Raw genomic sequence first — 20,008 nt, forward strand, 5'->3', positions numbered from 1 at the left:
ACATAACTTGAACATTGAGATTGCAGAAAAGCCCTTCTCTTTGGCAATGACAAGGAGTGGCAAGTGGAATGTTAGTTAAAGAGACCGGTACTCACACTATGTAAGCCATGCCTCTTCCCATACAAGGCAAGCCCACATTGGAGGAAGAACCGCCCAGGGCATAAACTTTAAAAAGCCTTGCTCAGGCAATAAAACGCATACTATCCTTTTCGCAAGCAGTAAAGTATGCTGGAGGTGAGTACATGGGCCGAGATATGTCCTTTAAACTGTCTTTTGTCCTAGTTCGTCAGTTCCCATACTGTTTTCCATTGGTTTGAAATGACCACATGCTTTATTTGGATTACTTAAAGCTTACTGCTCGAATAGTATTTTTCATTGGTTTGCTCAATGCTATGTCTGTTAACTTTCACTGTCTTAGCATGTGGCACGTTCAAGAGCCTAACTGAGAAATACACTATATATGCAAAAGTATACGGACACCCCTTCAAATTAGTGGATTCGGCTATTTTAGCCACACCCATTGCTGACAGGAACGGTACCTACCTCAATGCATAGTGCCAACTGTAAGGTTTGGTGGAGGAGTAATAATGGTCTGGGGCTGTTTTTCATTTTTCGGTCTAGGCCCTTTAGTTCCATTGAAGGGAAATCTTAACGCAACAGCCTACAATGACATTCTAGACGTTTCTGTGCTTCCAACTTTGTTGCAACAGTTTGGGGAAGGCCATTTCCTGTTTCAGCATGACAATGCCCCTGTGCACAAAGCGAGGTCCATACAGAAATGTTTTGTTGAGATCGGTGTGGGATAACTTGACTGGCTTGCACAGAGCCCTGACCTCAAACCCGTCAAACACCTTTGGGATGAATTGGAACATCGACTGTGAGCGGGCCTAATCTCCCAACATCAGTGCCAGACCTCACAAGTGCTGTTGTTGAATGGACACAAGTCCCCACAGCAATGTTCTAAAATCTATTGGCAAGCCTTCACAGAAGAATGGAGGCTGTTATAGCAGCCAAGGGGGGACCAACTCCATATTAACCCCCATGATTTTGGAATAAGATGTTTGACGAGCAGGTGTCCACATACTTTTGGTAATGTAGTGTATCTGCAAGTGGTACATTTGTAGGTGGTAATAATGGTTATTGATATAGCCATTGAACATGTGCTTGCCTTCAAGGGTGTTTATTAGTGTTTTATTTGGTCTTTTTTTAGATGGGTGGGAGGCTATGGACCATCCAGCTGTTAGTTCAGACTCTTTGTTTGACATCAGTTGATGCCTTCTCCAATGGAAAAGTGACTGAAGCCTGTGGGAGTATGATGCCAAAACATGGCCATGCCCCCAATACCACCCACTCTCCCTACACTCTGGCTGTCAATGTCACTGAATTCAGTTCTGGAGATTACATCCAAGGTAATGATAACAGTTTGTTAATACAAGAGGAATATATTCAGAAATTCTCAGACGATGGGAATAGAAAGCTTCTTAAATTGTTAACTCCAATGTAATCAGGGTATTTCAGGGTGTTTCCAAACAGAAGTAGAGGTTTGTCAATACATTTCACATCGTCTGATTTTTTTTCAAAAGCTCCTGTGCACAATAATCTGAACAGAAACATGCTAGGATCAAAAGAGGATGTGAATAATCCAGAGGACTAGACATCTGCCCCTTTATCAGCATTTTATTCAGTTTTGTTCTGGGTCCAACAGAAGCACACTCCTACACTGTCATGTAATGTCCCTAGTTACCATATCTGGAACAACATACTTTGAGGGATTCCTGCTCGAGGCTCGGAATGCATCCAATCCGGACTCTGCCGCTGTCGGCTCCTTCATCCTGACCAATCCTAAAACCACACAACTGTTGCAATGTGGCCACACTCCGGTAGGCCTACTTACCTTTATGCCAATGCCTTTATTTTCATGTGACTCGGAATGAGTCCTTTACAATGACCTCAGGTTACACATGGCCTCAATACTCTCCATTTCTTGCAATTTATTATAGTTATTTTTATTAATTTTTTTGCTATTTAGGATTCAGCTGTCAGTCACACAAGTGATGCCAGACAGACACAAATCGTGGTAATCTGGAAAGCTCCCCAAAACTCACCCGCCGCTGTCAAATTTCTGTGAGTGTTTAGAGTCCATCTGCATTCCCTGTCTCATACACGCATTTCCATGACATGCTATGGTCATTTACAATCTACAGCAAAAAAAAATATATCCTGAGTGTACAGTTAACAATGCATTTGTGTTTCTGAATTAAGTGTGACCGTAGTGGCTCATTACAAGACTTTCTGGGTGAAAATCCCCGGTCCTGTTGTGTCTCAGAGTGGGGTAACTCCCATCCCACCTAAACCCACCACACCTTCCACTACCATAAAGACGTCAACTCCCTCTGTGTTGCCCAGACCAGTAAGTCATACAGTGCATCTGGAACGTATTCATACCCCTTGAGACTATCTACATTTTGTTACGTTACAACCTTATTCTAAAATGTATTAAATTGTTTTTTTTCCTCATCACTGTACATACAGTACCCCATAATGACAAAGCAAATTTAGGTTTAGACATTTTAGAAAATGTATTTAAAAAAAAAACACCTGAATGTCATATTTACATAAGTGTTCAGATGCTTTACCCAGTAACTTGTTAAAGCACCAGTGATTACAGCCTCAAGTCTTCTTGGGTATGATGCTACAAGCTTGGCACATCTGTATTTGGGGAGTTTCCCCCTCCAGCTCTGTCAGGTTGGATGGGGAGCATCACTTCACGGCTATTTCCAGGTCCCTCCAGAGATTTTAGATCAGGCGCAAGTCCAGGCTCTGGCTGAGCCACTCAAGGACATTCAGAGACCTGTCCCCGAAGCCACTCCTGCGTTGTCTTGGTTGTGTGCTTAGGGTCATTGTCCTGTTGGAAGGCGACCCTTTTCCTCAGTCTGGGGTTCTGAGCGCTCTGAAGCAGGTTTTCATCAAGGATTTCTCTGCTTTGGTCCCTTGATTTTTCCCTTAACCTGACTAGTCTCCCAGTCCCTGACACTGAAACATTCCCACACCATGATGCTGCCACCACCATGCTTCACCTTAGGGGTGGTGCCAGGTTTCCTCCAGATGTGACGCTTGGCATTCAGGCCAAAGAGTTCAATCTTGGCTTCTCATCAGACCAAAATCTTGTTTCTTATGGTCTTAGTCCTTTAGGTGCCATTTGGCAAACTCCAAGCGGGCTGTCAAATGTTTTGGTACCCTTCAGATCTGTGCCATGACAAAATCCTGTCTTGGAGCGCTATGGCTAATTCCTTAGATTTCATTGCTTGGTTTGCACTGTCAATATGTGGGACATTATATAGACAGGTGTGTGTGTGCCTTTCAAAATCATGTCCAATCAATTACATTGTCCACAGTTGGACTCCAATAGAAACTAGGGATGCACGATATCATGGAACATATTGGAATCGGCCGATATTAGCCAAAAATGCCAACATCGGTATCGACCCAATATCTAGTTTCATGCCGATGTGGAAGAAAACGATGTCAAAGCTGATGTGTATACCTACATGACGTAATGACGCCACGTAAAATGTTGCCCTACACGTGCAACACAGCATTCCTAACCTAAACCAGTGTCTGCTGTGTGGATCAAGCAGCAGTCAAGTTGAGCAGTCATTTGGAAGACTAAGACAATTTCAGCGAGACAACTCAAATGCGAACTCCATTAACACCAAGATAATGGAATTCATTGCCCTTCACAATCAACCGTTCTCTTTCGTAACTAGTCGCACACCGGTACACACTAAGGTTGCCTACCGGAGTGACACAGTAATTGCGTCACTGCTACTAGCTTCACGAAATACTATGGAACCCTGTTTGGGTCTTTTCGTGTCAAAAAACATGCACGTCAAATAACACTTTGATGCATTAAATAAGCCTTTAATTTGACACTTCAAATAACAGTTCTATTATAAATATAAACAGTGTACGTTACTGTCGGTTTCTCACTGTCTCCTTTCTTGAATCCTCCTCCTGTCTCAGTTCAGCTCAGTGGGCTGTGGCCAACAGAAGTCCTGCCTGTTGGACCCAGTGGGATGTGACCCGGAAAAAGATCCATCGTGCTTCTTCCTGTCGTTTGCCCCCAAGGGTCAGACTGTGGTGTTTGAGCTCAGTGGGCCCTCAGATGGCTACATTGCCTTCGCCCTCTCCCATGACACATGGATGGTAAGTTAGCATTGGTTGATAACTTGCTAGATAAGGTACTGTAGCATTTGGCTGTAACAGTGTGCTTTTCCTTCCTTCCTTATTCTGTTGATAGGGGGATGATGACATGTACCTATGTGTGAGGGATGACAGCTTGGTGGATGTGAGCGCAGCTTATGTCAAAGGAAGGTCCTACCCACAGGAGGCCTCTGAGGTGAAACCCCACAGTATATGACTTGAATTGTCTCTCCTATAGACCTACCTGTTAGGGTTCAATATTTTACAAATGTTCCATCCAGAGAATAAATCCCCTTTGTCCCAGGTAACCCGGTATTTCCCGCCAAAACCGGAAGCGCCATTCAGAAGCATTATAAATAGGCCTATGTCTGGATTTGATTAGCGCTTTGATTGAACTTTCAAGCCTGACGCTACCTGAGCGATACATTGATGAGCCCTACATTAAAAACATTTCATGAGACCAAGCCCAAAAAAGACCAAATGATTGTCCAATATGTATGTGAAATATAATGGGGCCTATTTGTATGTTTAGTAGGCTGATGCATATATACTTTTCATAATCATTCCCCTGATATTATCCTACCCTCTTTCTCTATTGTTGCTTCATTCCTTACTTGCTTTCAATAGTTAAATGACATACCTTTTTGATTTCCTTCTCTTCAATATTCTAATGACATCCTTGAATGATATAGGACGAGTTTGATGCAGAAGGCGTTCACTTCTCTTCACGAAGATTGAATGGTTATGGGTTTGAATAGATGACTGCTATAGCTTAACGCCATCGTGCGTTCGCTCTTCTTTCAAATTACCGGTGACTTCTATTGGCTGCTGTTAACATTCAGCAAACAAGATGTTGCGTCCCTCTTTTGTAGTTTATTAGCATAAATGCAACAAACACAAGTTCAGCAAGCTATTCTAGTCAAGCTTTTCCTGCATGGGACTCAACGTTAAGGAGAGGCAGATGGCTATAGACATGCCATTATTTCCTTTTCCTATAGAATGTTCTTACAGATGTGGCCTGGAGATTGGCGGATGGAGTCATTCAGTGTCGGTTTCGTCGACAAGTTCTTGTCCCACAGGACCCGACCCGGTTTAGTCTGGACGCACAGTACTACCTGTTCATGGCATACGGTGAAGCTGAAAACGGTGAGTTGCAATATGATATACAATCATGGTATGGTTTTGTACCTGTCCAATATGGCTACCAACAATATGATTTTTGCATTCTGCCCTTTGTTGATCAGATTTGAGCATACAGGTGTAGATTGGACCTGTGATATAGTTTTATTGTAAACCTCTTAAGCCCTGTTTCCATTGGGGCCAAATTCGAGCTGTTCAAATGGAATTCTCAAATTCGCGCTGGTTCGGGGGAAACCTGGGCCAGCACAGCCCATTTTCACAACTGGTGCCAGCTCAATTAGAATTTGAGCTAGTGACACCTTTACTATGCAACCACCAGCTGATCACTGCTGAATGCTGACACAAAGTATGTCAGTAAAAAAAAAAAAACTTTCAATTGGACCAGTGATAGTTTTTATTGTAGTAGTGTGTTGGGGTACTAGAAAGGTCTTCCACACATTTTAATAGCTCTCTAATTACTGTACAAGGAAGGGCTGTATTGCAAATTGTTTCCTTTATTACATCCATTAGCAGATTGTCTTTTGCATACATCTACATATCTTTTACACTACATCATACAATATAAATGCAACTTCAGATCCGGTTCTTTAGGCTCTAAGCTCCCTGACTTTACTCTAGTTATCGCCTAGCTCACAAAAATGTCATGTCAGTGTTTTCTGTCGACTCAGGTCAAGGATTTTGTGGTTTATGAGGTTGGCTGGTGTTATTGCCCTCGGCAAAGTCTCATAACAAATATTTCTTTCACATTTTTAATGACACCCACGCTTCCGCAACTGACTACCATGACAGTAAATGTCAAATCAAGTCTGTGTGTATATAGAATGTCTCAATCATTTTAGGTGCATTGTGAAGAAAAATAAAATACTTTTCACCTTAATGACCTGTTTATGACAAATGATAAGTGACAATATAGATAAGGTTGAGGGTCGAGGCAACGAGTTTAACACTGGCTCTGAAATGACTTCAAATTATGCTGTCACACAATAGCGTGCAGCCTTTTAATTGTAGGCAGTATTTATGTAGATGGAGTCTCCCCCGTTATATCCCACTGAGCACAGATGTCAATTCAACGTCTTTTCCACGTTGGTTTAACTTAATTTCATTGACATGACATGGAAACAATATTGATTCAACCTTAGTGTTCCCAGTGGGATGTCGCCTTCACTGATCTCTGTATGTCACTCATGGGGACACATTACCTATTTGAGAAGCCTGTAGCTACTGTAAATTACTTGCTGCTAACTCGTCTCTCTCTCAAACCATGGTTTTGAGGCGAGGTGCACAGGCATGGCCGCCAACCCCTCATATCCTCACAGCAGTCGGTCATCAACGGCCCAGCAGAGATTCTCAATGGCTCTCGATCACCACTTCTCATGAAATTTCACAGTGAGTGGACTGGAGACTGAAAATTATAGGCAAACAAATGTAGAGTTCTGTAACTACATAAAACCGACATTCAGCTCTATGCGCAATACTAACTCAATATGTCATGTCGGACGTGTCCACAATTTGATACATGCAGCATTTCACGACTTGATTTATGAATGCTTATGGCTCCTCTAAAAGTGTTGGTCTGATTCCCATCTGTAATACCTGCTATCTCTTTTGTAATATCAGGCGTTCTGATGTTAATTGCCTGGATGTTGGCTGGAAGCACGGGTACTTTCCTAGCCAGCTACTTCAAGCCTGATTGGCCAGAGAGAACACTGTTTGGTCAGAGAATTTGGTTCCAGGTATGTGACAAACTGAAGGTCGTCTGTACATATGTCACTGCTTAAAGGTGATAAGCATCAACGTGTCCTGTGTTTGTCCAGGTGCATCGAGGGTTGATGATATTAACAGTGCTGCTTACCTGTGTGGCCTTCACTCTTCCCTTCATCTACAGAGGTGGTTGGAGTAAGGTAAGCTAGTAAGCATTAGCACACAAAATCCCTCTTATTCTGCCTCATACCTGCGACATTATACACTGCCTTAACCTTGTTTAGCCAGCAGAGGGCATTGCATCTTGTTGTCGGATGAGGAGATTTTGAGTGCCTGACTATAATGTAACTGTCATGGACTGATTCAACCAAATCTATTTAAAAAAAATATATAAAAAAAAAACTGACTCGATGGAGGAACGTAGTCAGAAATCCTGATGCATGTCTTGCTCGAGCTGTGAATGCTACTGCTTCACCTCTGCTGCTCACAGGCAATGTGTATTGGAAGAGATTTCTGAATGTTCTTTGCCCAGCATACACCCCTCCAACCAGACATGCTTTATCTACTAATTTGCTGGATGCAGAGTTCAAGTGAAGGAAAGCAGTTAGGTCAATTTAGGTAGTCTGGGTAAAAAAGTTGTTTGCTTGCATTGAGGGCTTTAGTGTTTAATACAGAGCGTTTTGTCTTTCTGGTGTCTGTCTCCAGCATGCTGGGGCCCATCCCTACCTGGGATGTACTGTACTAGCCCTGGCTCTCCTTCAGCCTATCATGGCCACTCTCAGACCTCCCCCTGACTCCTCCAGGTAAAGCCCAATTGACTACCAACTGTACTCCATACCGCAATGGAAGATTCTAATGCTGGAAATGCTTTGCTAAACTGCTCGTAAACATTATTACGTAGACCTCATGCTAAACAATTTATAATACACACATTTGGTGATATTGAAAAATATGTACATTAACAAATTATTTTGATCATGGCATAGGTTAAAAACAAATGAAGTGCCACCATTACCCTACAAGTAATGGCTGGATTGTATATTGACTCTGGTGCCCTTGTTTTCTCTATCCATTCCATGGCTGTGACATAAGTGTTATTCTATTATTAGCCTGTATTCCTACCACTGAGCTGTTCTTTCTTTGCAGGAGGTGGGTGTTTAATTGGCTGCATTGGGGAGCTGGCACTGTTGCTGAGATTATGGCTGGTTAGTCAACCTTCTGGAAATTCTTTTCTTTTAGTACATTATTTGATAGTCACGCTAAATAACCTAACACATACAAAGTCCTAATTTTGTCTTATTGAATGTTACTGAGTAGCTAGCTGAGGATCACTTCCCATTGAGTAAATCCTGTTTTGGGCCAGGAATTTTTCCTGACCATGTGACTTTACCAGGAAAAGCTCAGGGTCCTATCTATAACTAGTGGTGCATTCACGGGCTGTCGGAGTTAACAGAAATATAACGTTTTACTTGAACAACCCTCAAGTCATGTCAAGATTAGTTTTTACTTGAGTGGCTGAGTTTCATTTCACCACTGACATCTCACCTTTTCAACCAAAACATGACGACCAATCAGTTTCACAAGCTTATCCATGTGGATAATTAAGATAGTTTGACAGTATTGTCACACTAGCTTACTGTATTATTAGCAATGTTAGCTAACTTTTTTAGCTAATTGTTCCGACTTCTAAAGCACTTGAACACAATCATATCGGATTTACAACTTCCTTTTTGGGAGGTTTCCCACTTCCGACGAGCATGTGAATGCAGCATTGGGCCCTGAGTTTTCCTGGTCCGGTCACATGGTCAGGGAAAACCCTTATCCTTTAACATGTGATACACTCTTCCTGTTGTGATGCAGTGGCGGCCATGTTTTTGGGGATGGGCCAGCAATCTGTGCTCCTGCCTCACTCCTGGCGCCTGGTGGTTCTGGCTGGGTTCCTGGCATGGGTCGTTCTCTTGAGGGTGCTTCTTGGGCTCCATAAAAAAGGCTACATTAAAACACGTAAGGAATCGGTTTATCTCCATTAGTTGTGACATCAGTGAAGTTTTCTTTTTATAGGAGACAAGTTGAATCTTTCATCCAACTTTGATGTGCAAATGCATTACTTCCTTTCTTGCTATATGTCAACTTTTTGAGTTCTTGAAATGAGCAGTTATTCACACATGATTAGTGTGTGTGTATCTAGTTAAGACGATGCACATCCTCCCATTTACTTCATAACAGGTTATACAATGCATTCAGAAAGTATTCAGACCCCTTGACTTTTTCCATATTTTGTTAGGTTACAGCCTTATTCTAAAATGGATTCCATAGTTTTTTCCTCTCAATCTACACAAAATACCCCATAATGACAAAGCAAAAATGGATAACATTTTTTGGGGGGCAAATTTTATATATATATGTATATGTATGTCTGTAGTCTTGAGACCCTTTGCTATGAGACGTGAAATTGCGCTCCGGTGCATCCTGTTTCCATTGATCATCCTTGATGTTTCTACAACTTGGAGTCCAACTGTGGTATATTCAATTGATTGGACATGATTTGGAAAGGCGCAGACCTGTCTATATAAGGTCCCACAGTTGACAGTGTATGTCAGAGCAAAAACCAAGCCATGAGGTCAAAGGAATTGTCCATAGAGCTCCAAGAGGATTGTGTCAAGGCACATCAGGGGAAGGGTACCAAACAATTTCTGCAGCATTGAAGGTCCCCAAGAACACAGTGGCCTCCTTCTTAAATGGAAGAAGTTTGGAACCACCAAGACTCTTCCTAGAGCTGGCAGCCCAGCCAAACTGAGCAATCAGGGGGGAAGGGCCTTGGTCATGGAGGTGACCAAGAACCCAATCGTCACTGACAGAGCTTCAGATTTCTTCTGTGGAGATGGGAGAACCTTCCAGAAGGACAACCATCTCTGCAACACTCCACCAATTATGCCTTTATGATAAAGTGCTCGACAGAACCCACTCCTCAGTAAAAGGCACATGACAGCCCGCTTGGCATTTGCAAAATGGATAGGGTCTAGTTTCTTGACGTGCCCAAAGTAAACTTCCTGTTACTCAGGCCCAGAAGCCAGGATATTCATGTAGGAAACACTTATGTTTCTACAACTGTTAAAATAATGTCTGAGACTGTAACAGAATTGATATGGCAGGTGAAAAAACAACCAGAATTTGAGGCCCCAGGCTCTTATGGAAAGCTATTGTTCCTATGTAATTCTAGCTCACAGTTTGCAATTTCTATGGCTTCCACGAGATTTCAGGCTTGTTTCTTAAAATGAGCAAGAATTGAGTTTTAGTGAAGAGGGCACCGGAACAATATCAGTCTTTCGGCTAACTACTCATTTTACTTTCCTATTGAACATATTACTTTTTGTATGAGATATTATAGTTTATTTGCATTTTAGGGTACCTGAGCATCACCGGATGTTGTCGACAGGTCTCCTGCTAAAGTGTACTGTACACATTTCATTACATTTTTATATATTGCTACTAAAATGAAATCACATAATATTTTATATTCATTTCAAACAACGGCATTAGCATGAGAACTTACCAGTCCAAAACGATGTCCTCTCGGTTCAAAAAAATATTCCTCCATTTGGGAATCGCTAAATGAATCGTCCTCCAACAATCTGTCTCACTTTCCCAATCAATTTCTTCTAAAATTGTGTACATCTGTATGTAGACTTAGATTTAGCTTTCCCTGACTTAGTCGCCATACTGATTTGATATACTGTATAAACAGCTGAAGATGCGCTTTACCAAAGTAATGCTGTGCTTAACATGCGTGGCTCCCTTCTGGTGTGACTCTTCAATGGCGAATGACCCTCTTTACGCTGGAGTTTACTACATGGGTTGGTCTTCCAACACAAACATTACATATTGCCGTTTACCTCAGCTCATTGGCGATCTACCCAGCTAGATTTCAAGACTATCAGTGGTCACTGGGTTAAAATACAGTCAATCAACGAAACAGCGGTCATATCATTGGTGCACAATGATGTCATTACTTGTCTTCAAATCGGTTTCTTTCAGTCAATACGTCCCGAGAAATGACCCATCACGTTTGGTTGTGTTACAAACCAGTTGATTGCAATGAAACCAAACATGACTGGATGAAGTCACGTTTGGTGTGTATTTACATCGAATGTGTCGTCAAATGGAATGAGACGGAATTCACGACAAGTGGTTCACAAAATGTTTCGTGTTAGGCTATTAAAAATGGATTTTATCAAACAAAAGACCATTCATTGTGTAACAATGAGCATTGGGATTGCAAACAGGAAGATTGTTAAATGTAAACAATTTATTTCATTGTAATTTGTGCTTTTGTTATGCCTGTGCTGGTTGAAATAGTTTTCTTTTTATGGGGCTTTGTTCTCAGATAAATGCATCGTGTTCTTTCGCAGTAAATCCTTTTTAAATCTGACCGCAGTTGGATTAACAAGATTCTAGGCTTTCGTTGAAGTTGGACAAGTTTTGATGAGAATCTCTTGGTTAACAGTATCAAAAGCCCCAACAACACCCCCTTTGTCCATCTTGGACTTCACATTTTCCAGAAGAAAGCAGACTTGAGACTGTAGTCGCTGCCAAAGGTGCTTCAACAAAGTACTGAGTAAAGGGTCTGAGAACGTATGTACTGTAATTTTCCGTTTTTTTATACTGTATACATTTGGAATGTATAAGCGTGTTTTTGCTTTGTCCATTATGGGGTTTTGTGTGTAGATTTGAGGGGGAGAACTATTTTATAAGGTTGTAATATAACATGTGGAAAGTCAAGGAGTCTAAATACTTTCCGACTGCAATGTATGTGTGAATAGCCCATATGCTATATTCCTTCAAGGTAAATATTTCTTTCCTGTTTTTAGGATTTTGTGACTTTGTTTCCAAAGCGAGTGACACTGATCAGCAACGGATTCTTGCTGATGACTCAGAGGACAGCACTTGGGTAAGGCCATAAGCACAGATTTAAGGGTTTATCTCTGACGCTTTAAAGTAATTTGAAGTGTGAAGGCCATTAAGAATTCAACTTTGAAGCCAGATGTAGTTTTAAGATGAACACTTTTCTTGAAAATGTTTTTATGAAGTCAGCTTTGTCTGATTTAGACCCTGTAGAAGCTATTTGATTGTTCAGGAGTAAATGTATGGGATTTACTAGCAACTGCTGGTCCAAAGTAATCTTGGCACCCAGAACCAAATCAACTGCTGTTTTTTTAGCTACTCATTTGATATTAAGGCTGTCATGACAGATTGGTGCAAAATGCCAGTTTGTATTTGTCTATAATATTGTGCACTTTTGACAACTTAATATAATGGTTTTTTTTCTCTCTTCTTCCCCTCCCACAGGATGCATGGTTCAAAATTGTTGCCCTTCTTGCCTTTGTTATTGGGAATAGTGGGTTCCTGATCAGCTTCATTCACACCATCAGTGGATTGTGATGAATCTGTGAGAAGGGCCATTCCATGGTACATGACAACTCACTGTCTGGTGGAGGAAAGATGGAGGATCCTGATTCTTATTCAGATCCAGGCCACAGGCAGATCAAACCACTGAACCAGATCTAAAGCTATAAATGGAATGATAGGGAATATATATGTGTATATATATATATATATATATATATATATACAAAAAAATACTGGATAGATTATCCATTTCACACGCACATCAAAAGTATTTCTGCACTATTGATTTTGCACGAATGTTCTTATCCCAACTTCTCAGGAAATGCAGTTGTACACTCAGCAGCCAGTTTATTAGGTATACCGTCCCGTTCACGTGGCCGTGGCTTAGTGTGTATATACTGTAAAGCAAGCAGACAGGCATCGAGCACAGGAGGCTGCTGTGGGGAGGACGGCTCGTAATAATAATAATGGCCTGAACCGAGCGACTGGAATGGTATCAAACACATGGAAGCCATGTTTGACGCATTTGATACCGTTCCACTAATGCCTCCAGCCATTACCACAAACCTGTCCTCCCCAATTAAGGTCCCACCAACCTCCTGTGGCATCGAGGCATTCAGTTACTGTTCGCCTGAACATTCGAATAGGCGAAACGAGTGACCTAAGCGACTGAGCGTGGTATGATTGTCAGTGCCCGGCGCACTGGTACCAGTATCTCAGAAATGGCTGCCCTCCTGGGCTGTACACACACACACACACACACACACACACGTGTCTAGGGTTTGCCGCGATGGGGGCGACAAACAAACATCCAGTCAGTGGCAGTCCTGTAGGCGGAAACAGCTCGTTGATGTAAGGTCTAAGGAGAATGGCAAGAATTGTGCAAGCTAACAGGTGGGAGACAAACCATGGCGCAGTACAACAGTGGTGTGCAGAATGGAATCTCGGAACGCAAAACTCGGCTATCCTTGTCACGGATGGGCTATTGCAGCAGACCACCACTCCTTTCAGCTATAAACAACTCTTCATTGGGCACGTGATCACCAACACTGGACAATTGACGAGTGGAAAAAATATTGCCTGGTCTGAAGAATCCCGGTTCCTGTTGTGTCATGCTAATGGCAGACAGGATTTGGCATAAGTAGCAGAGTCCATGGACCCATCCTGCCTAGGTGTCATCGGTACAGGCTGGTGTAGGGAATGTTTTCCTGCCATGTGTTAGGTCCCTTGATACGCTGTGGCAGTTGTTGCTCAATTGGTATCTGAACATTGGTCAGGAACAAACTCAATAGAGCATCTTTGGGATGAGATGGCACGGGCTGTTCGCAGCATGAATGTACCGCCATCCAATCTACATTAACTCTGATGCCTTCATGTCAGCATGGACCAACATCCCTGTGGAACGTTTGACACCTTGTAGAATTCAGGCGTTCTGGATGCAAAGGGGGGTCTGACTCGGTACTAGATGGGTGTACCTAAACTGTCCACTGAGTGTGTAATGCATTTCAATACTCGATACAGCCTTGTCCCATGAGTTCATGTTTATTACATTACATTTTATCTGCGAAGTGTTGCTGAATATATGTAAGGGAGAATGCACAATTTATTCCCACAATGTTAATGAATAATTACATTCACTTTGTTCATTTATGTTTCCAAAACAGAAATTATCCTGTAGTGTAATATTGTTAAATAAATAACTTTCCAAATGTAACTCCCTTCCTGTGGCTGTACATTTTATTGGATTTACAGCTAGCTTCCCAATCAATACACACTGACAGGCACATGCATTTCTAGGTAACAGAAGGACACAGCCAATTATTGTCCTTAATGTCAATCCAACTTTATTTTGGCGTAGCATTTTCAATTGAGAATTAACAAACACGTTCTCCATGAAACAACAACACTTAAAATTATGAATGTCGTTTAAACGTTAAAGTATTCCGCTTGGAGTTTTGCGCTAGTCTAGCAAGTAATACTAAACCAACTGCAACCCAAAAAATATCACATTTGAAGGTTTAAAAAAAAAAAAAAGGCATAATTGAAAAGGCATCTCAAAATGGCAATGTCAGGTCAAGCTTTGAATATACTATAAGTGGCTATCATATTAAACACTTTGCATGAAGGTAATTATGCAGGTAATATATACATTTCATAATACACATTTGACAAAAAAAAACAAATCGGTCGCTGGTGTAAGTCTACCACATTTCTCATAGCCTCTTAATTTAAAGTGTTTAGAATACAATACAAAAATGCAATATATTTTGTATAACCAAGACAGTACTTAAAAATGTAAAAATCTTAACCAGACAATATAATCATGTACTTGTCACATTCAAAAAGCATCTGGCAGTCCATCTATCTTCAAATTCTCATCTCTTACAATTTAATTTACATTTGTTTCACAATAACTTTAAAGCTACAGTACCGGTCAATATTCAAGCTGTATCAATAGCAGAACTGGAAAACATCTAAAGTTCAGGAAGTTGGCATCTGTAGTATGGTGCGGTATTATTCTGGTTTGATGTTACTCTTTTTCATGGTTGACAAATAGTCCTGCCTCCCATCTCTGAGCCATGGCATTCTTTTTCCTCGGTCCTGGGGAGAGTGATTCTGGGAACTGGAGGAAAGAGTTTCACCTGTAAAACTGCATGCAGTTTCAAGGTGAAAATGGATGGCGATTTATTAAAATGGTTAATGGAAAAATATTTTCTGGGAAATGTAATGAGCAGACTTAAACATGAGCACATGCAATGTTATTTAAATGAGTCATTCCGGTTTACATTTCGTGAGGCAATCGGATGACAAAAGCTTTTTTTCCTAGCCTGCTCATGTTTGGCATTTTGACATGACCACGAACAGCACAGGGGAATTGACCGACCACGCACGTCTTCAGGTTACTAGGCTAGCATCTGTTTTACACATTCTGTTCATCTTGAATTATTATTGGAGATAGGAGACATACCCTATGGTCACATGACAGGGCGGAGCGGTCCAGCTTTCGAGTCCTTGATGGTGATGAAGGGGAAGACACACATTTCAGTGGCACTTCTGAAAAAGAGAGAAACAATTAATTCTCATACATTCATATGCGTAGAGACCTATCATGAATTTGGACTAATTGGGAATGAGACGCTCAGGATATCCTAAGTATGCTATAAGTCTAAGGCAGGTAAGATAAAAAGATCAGCTGTTGAGTCAGAAAAATACCACTAATGATGCAATGAAAACACAACACCGCTACAAACCACAAACTCTTTTCCATAATGACCACGTGAACGTGTTCCTTCCATCCCTCTCCTCACCCCTACCTGGGCTCGAACCAGGGACCCTCTGCACACATCGACAAGTCAACCTCGGAGCACCGTTACCCATCGCTCCACAAAAGCTGCGGCCCTTGCAGAGCAAGGGAAACAACTACTTCAAGGTCTCAGAGTGAGATCTGTCACTGAATTAAACGATATTAGCGTGCACCCCGATAACTAGTTAGCCATTTCACAACGGTTACACATGCACATCATTAATCAGCACATACCTGCTTTATCAAAGCTCAGGTTATCAAGGAGGTTTGGGGACACCAGGACGGTGTCGTACTTCTCCCTGGTCTGCATCTGGCTCTTCTGCCTCCTCCACTCCTCCTCCCTCTGCTTCACCATCTTAATCTCCTGGTCCACCAGGGACATGGAGCTCCGCGAGCGCAGCTTGAAGAAGGGGTTGTTGACAAATGTGCTCTCCTGGGTCTCCTGGCAGGAGGCCGAGCTCAGGCAGAACTCAGAGGCACTCCGGATGATCAGATTGGACGTCTCCAAAATGATGACATTGGCTGACGTCTCCAAGGGCCACTCACTGTACCTGCTGGGCCCCGGAGATAGCAAGGATCCCCGGGTGCGGTGCCTCGGGCTGGTGGGGTAGGAGTCCGGCTCCAGGATGATAACATTTTGGGCGGTCATCTCATGGTAGGTTGCACCCCTTGGTGTGGGCGATGGGGAGGTGGATATGGAGACGGTTGGGTTCTTTGCGTTGGGAGACCTCAAAGGCCTGCATCCGGGATCACTAGACTCAAACATCTTCCGTTTCTCTTCCACCTCATGGCAAAGGCCTTTGCCGTACTTGCCGGGGTAGAGAGTAGTTGGTCGGGTTTTCGAATGTGCAGATGATTCTCCAGCTTGACCCTGTTTGGCAATCTCTCTCTCACGCCTGAAGTTCTCCTCACGCTCTATGGTCTGTCGTATCTCCCTTTCGACAGGGTTGTCTGAGTCCTCGTAAAGGGACCTGTAGCTGAAGTCATCCATACCTGAGTCTTCTGAACATGGGCTGAACTGAGTGTGTTGAAAGTCACCAAGGGCAAGGCTGTCAATTTCGGGGTCCCTCCTGGGTCGGTCAATGTTCCTGACGGGTGTGTACATGGCACTGTGACCTCCCTGGCACATCCCCTGCTGTCTGACAGTGGGCTGGTGGACCTGGACCTCTCCTTGGGTCTGCTCCTCCATTTGACGCCACTGCTTCCGAGCCCCCTGGAAGTCCACATGCTCTGTACTAATGTTCTTGCTCTTCATTTCTTGTATCACACAGTAATCTTTAGGAACCTTCTTGTCGGGGTCAGAGCTTGCAGAAGAGCTTGCAGATGTAGAACGACTCACTTTGCGAGTCCTGCCTTGGCTGACCTCTTCTTCATCCTCTGGAATTTTGGATAAGCCCTGGAACTTGCCAGAGGGCATGTCTTGGATCTCGCATTCTGTCGGGCAATCGGGTTGTTCAAGAACGCGAGGACTATCTCCAGTTTCACCCTTGGTCCCATTCTCTGCCTCCCCTGCGGCTCTGTCCTTCTCGAGGGCCTCTTGAGCATTTCCATCACAACCTTCCTCCTTGTTGACTGTAGAAGCAAAAGTGGACCTCCACTGGTCGTCGGCCTCGCTGTCTGATGACACGATGGCCATTTCTACCTGGAGACAGTCACTCAGGTCGTCTCGGTCAGGGTCGTGACAGGACCCTGTTGAGACATCTGAGGAGACCTCCTCTCGGATGCGCTGCTCCAAGATGGACTCTTGTGTCATCGTCACTTCTGATGGAGAAGAGTTGCCCAGGTGACCTTGTGCAAGCAGGTCTTCCACCTTGCAAACGGGTTCACTACCAAATATACTTGAGGAGTTGAGTAACTGTGTTAGACTGAAATCATTTCGTCCAGTCTCAAAGTTGTGAGTCTCCTCCTCTCTGTTCACCTCACCACTTTCATCATCTTCGTCCGGTTCATCCACTGATGTTTTTAAGTTCTCTTTTGTTCCTCTGTATTCTGCGAAAGGTTCTCGATCACATTCTTCCTCGCTTTCGCTAAGCAGGCGTCTCTGGTCCTCTGTTTCCCCAGAATCCATTTTATAGTCTGTTAGGTTCGCCATCTCTGAAAGCTGGCTGGTCTCCATGGCTATGGCCCCAGAGTGGGATTCTTGTTCTTTTTCTTTCTCTTGTGGAGTGTCGATAGCACTACAGCCCTCAATCACTTCATTCCCCTTTATCGTCTTCACTCCAGCTGTGGCTCTCTATGGAAGCCAAATAAAACATTATCAGAGGAGAACCTGTCTTGGTATGAGGTATTTCTATCAGTTTTCTTCCTTCAATGGCTCTTTTTGAAATGTGGTGGTGAGTGGAATTCTTTACATATTACATCTCAAATTTAAGAAATGTTTTTATTTTACCTTTATTTAACAAGAGAATAAGAACCCCTATACCAGCCAGTACCCTCGGTTCGGTGTAAGAATTTAATTCCAAAACGCTATATATCAATTTTCTGGAATGTTGGTCAATTAACCTTTTTTGTTTAAAGAACTTATTAAATAGATTGTGTTTTTCCCCATCTAATGATGACATGGGGTTGTTAAATGACAGACATGAATTTGTTTGAAACCTATGACTAGATGGTTTCATTTCAGAGAGACAAATGATCACATTTTGTTGGAAAACGAGATGTATCCACCTCACTCTCACAGAGAAGTGTCACTGCAAGGTTTTACACTGGTGGAATCATTGTAATCAAAAGGATAAACTTTTAGATTTCTTCAAAACAATCAACTTTATTATTTAATTACTGCAGTAATGGAGCTGGTCGGTAATCACCCCTGGAGGTGATCACTGCGAACTCAACGAGCTTCTTCGAGCCACATCATTTTATAGCAAAGTCCACAATCCTTAAGTCTACATGACAAACAGATGTATGGAATGGGTCACAAGGTTAAGATTTGTATGATAAGTCACAGCAGACAGTATCTGCTGTAAAAACAGTTCTCATTGTGTAGAGACCAGGGTCTGGTCCCCCACCTCCATACTGCAGCCATCTCCCCCTGGTACCCCAGTACAGAAACATTAACTCATGCTCTGGAATGCAGTATCACCCAAAGACATTGTAAATCTTCTAGAGGCCCATCCTCAGTAGAACACCCACAGATGAGCGTTCTAACAACCCCTTATTCTGTTGCATAAAACAGCCATTTGATGCAATAACAGCCGTATCACATAATCTTGTAATTTCTACCATAACTGTGAAATGTGACTCATTTCAGGAAACTAAGCATATGTCGTAAGTCACGACTTCACAGGAGGCATTTGAATGTTTTTTTTTTTTTTGTCAAAATGCATTTCTTTTGGCAGAAATGCCTTCTGGAACATTTGAACTTTCATGTGCCTTAATTACAAAGTTGTATGTCATCTGTAAATACGAATAAAGTTGTTAAATTACGAGCCTAGTTGGTTTAGCCACAAAAAAAGACAGGGACCTTCCCGCTAGCCATGATTGGCGGAGATAATGAATGGGCTGGACATGCTGAGAGATGAGTTTCGGATTGGTCTACCGTGTAGCATCTTCTGTCTATAAAATGAGCTGCTCGTTATGTGTAATCCCTTCTACTGCAGTTTTTTTCCAGTTTTTTTTTTATAACATTAGCCATGGAAAACTGCAAATGTGCGCTCAATAACATTGCTGCCCTGAATTTATCAGGCGCTATCGACAAAGGTCAGTGGGGAAAAGTTGGACTACTTTCATGAGGACGATTCTTATGGCATTGCACACGGTCAGTGTGAAAAAGAGTGACTTGACACAATGAGCCAAGCAAGCTGTATAAACAAATCAGAAAGGACACAGGACCTCTTATTTAATGAAAGTGGTTGCAGTCTGTCGTGAAGCGTTCATCCATGTATACGGGTAAGAGTCTAGCTACAGTTTCAGATATTATACGTTTCTAATTTTGTCAAAGTTGTTTTCATTGCAAGTTAAAGCTCACTATTAGCTAGCTAGGTAACGTTAGGTGGCTGGCTATCTAGCTAACATTATGTGTATCTGTGTAGTAATATCTCAGAAAGCCAATTACATTACTACTTATAGCCTAATGTTAGCTAATGAACCAGCTAACATTTAACGTATTAGCTAGCTATAACATTCGGTTTGTATTGCTAGTACTCTATGGGTTGGGTTTATAGTTCATTGTTTAGCTAGCTAGCTACATGTCTAACCAAAAGACTCCACTTTGCCAGATGATTGCATGACCCATCAAGTTATCCAGGAATGTCT

The 20,008-nt window shown here is 42.4% G+C and overlaps 2 protein-coding genes across 4 annotated transcripts in view; one reads left to right on the top strand and one right to left on the bottom strand.

Annotated features, from left to right (window-relative positions):
• On the top strand, window positions 1–14,164 carry frrs1a (ferric-chelate reductase 1a). The gene is made up of 17 exons (XM_021613045.2): window positions 1–234; window positions 1,211–1,409; window positions 1,741–1,880; window positions 2,030–2,124; window positions 2,263–2,410; window positions 4,024–4,206; window positions 4,301–4,399; window positions 5,202–5,349; window positions 6,616–6,729; window positions 6,961–7,076; window positions 7,158–7,244; window positions 7,750–7,847; window positions 8,191–8,249; window positions 8,905–9,048; window positions 11,913–11,992; window positions 12,391–12,632; window positions 12,663–14,164. The coding sequence occupies exons 1-16, from the start codon at window positions 226–228 to the stop codon at window positions 12,481–12,483; spliced, it is 1,812 nt and encodes a 603-aa protein (XP_021468720.2). The 5' UTR covers window positions 1–225; the 3' UTR covers window positions 12,484–12,632; window positions 12,663–14,164.
• LOC110530176 overlaps window positions 13,428–20,008 on the bottom strand; it is a 15,021-nt gene continuing 8,440 nt past the window's right edge. For 2 of the 3 annotated variants that reach the window (XM_036985739.1, XM_021613041.2), the window contains exons 2-4: window positions 15,989–17,987; window positions 15,419–15,504; window positions 13,428–15,073 (exon numbers count right to left, since the gene is read on the bottom strand). In XM_036985739.1, the coding sequence (XP_036841634.1) occupies window positions 14,981–15,073; window positions 15,419–15,504; window positions 15,989–17,870 (2,061 nt within the window). In that variant the 5' untranslated portion in view covers window positions 17,871–17,987 and the 3' untranslated portion in view covers window positions 13,428–14,980. Of the gene's footprint in view, window positions 15,101–15,418; window positions 15,505–15,988; window positions 17,988–20,008 lie in introns of all 3 variants that reach the window. The other variant, XM_021613042.2, reaches the window with a different exon arrangement.

This window comes from Oncorhynchus mykiss, chromosome 8, assembly GCF_013265735.2.
Source record: "Oncorhynchus mykiss isolate Arlee chromosome 8, USDA_OmykA_1.1, whole genome shotgun sequence".
Classification (NCBI taxonomy): domain Eukaryota; kingdom Metazoa; phylum Chordata; class Actinopteri; order Salmoniformes; family Salmonidae; genus Oncorhynchus; species Oncorhynchus mykiss.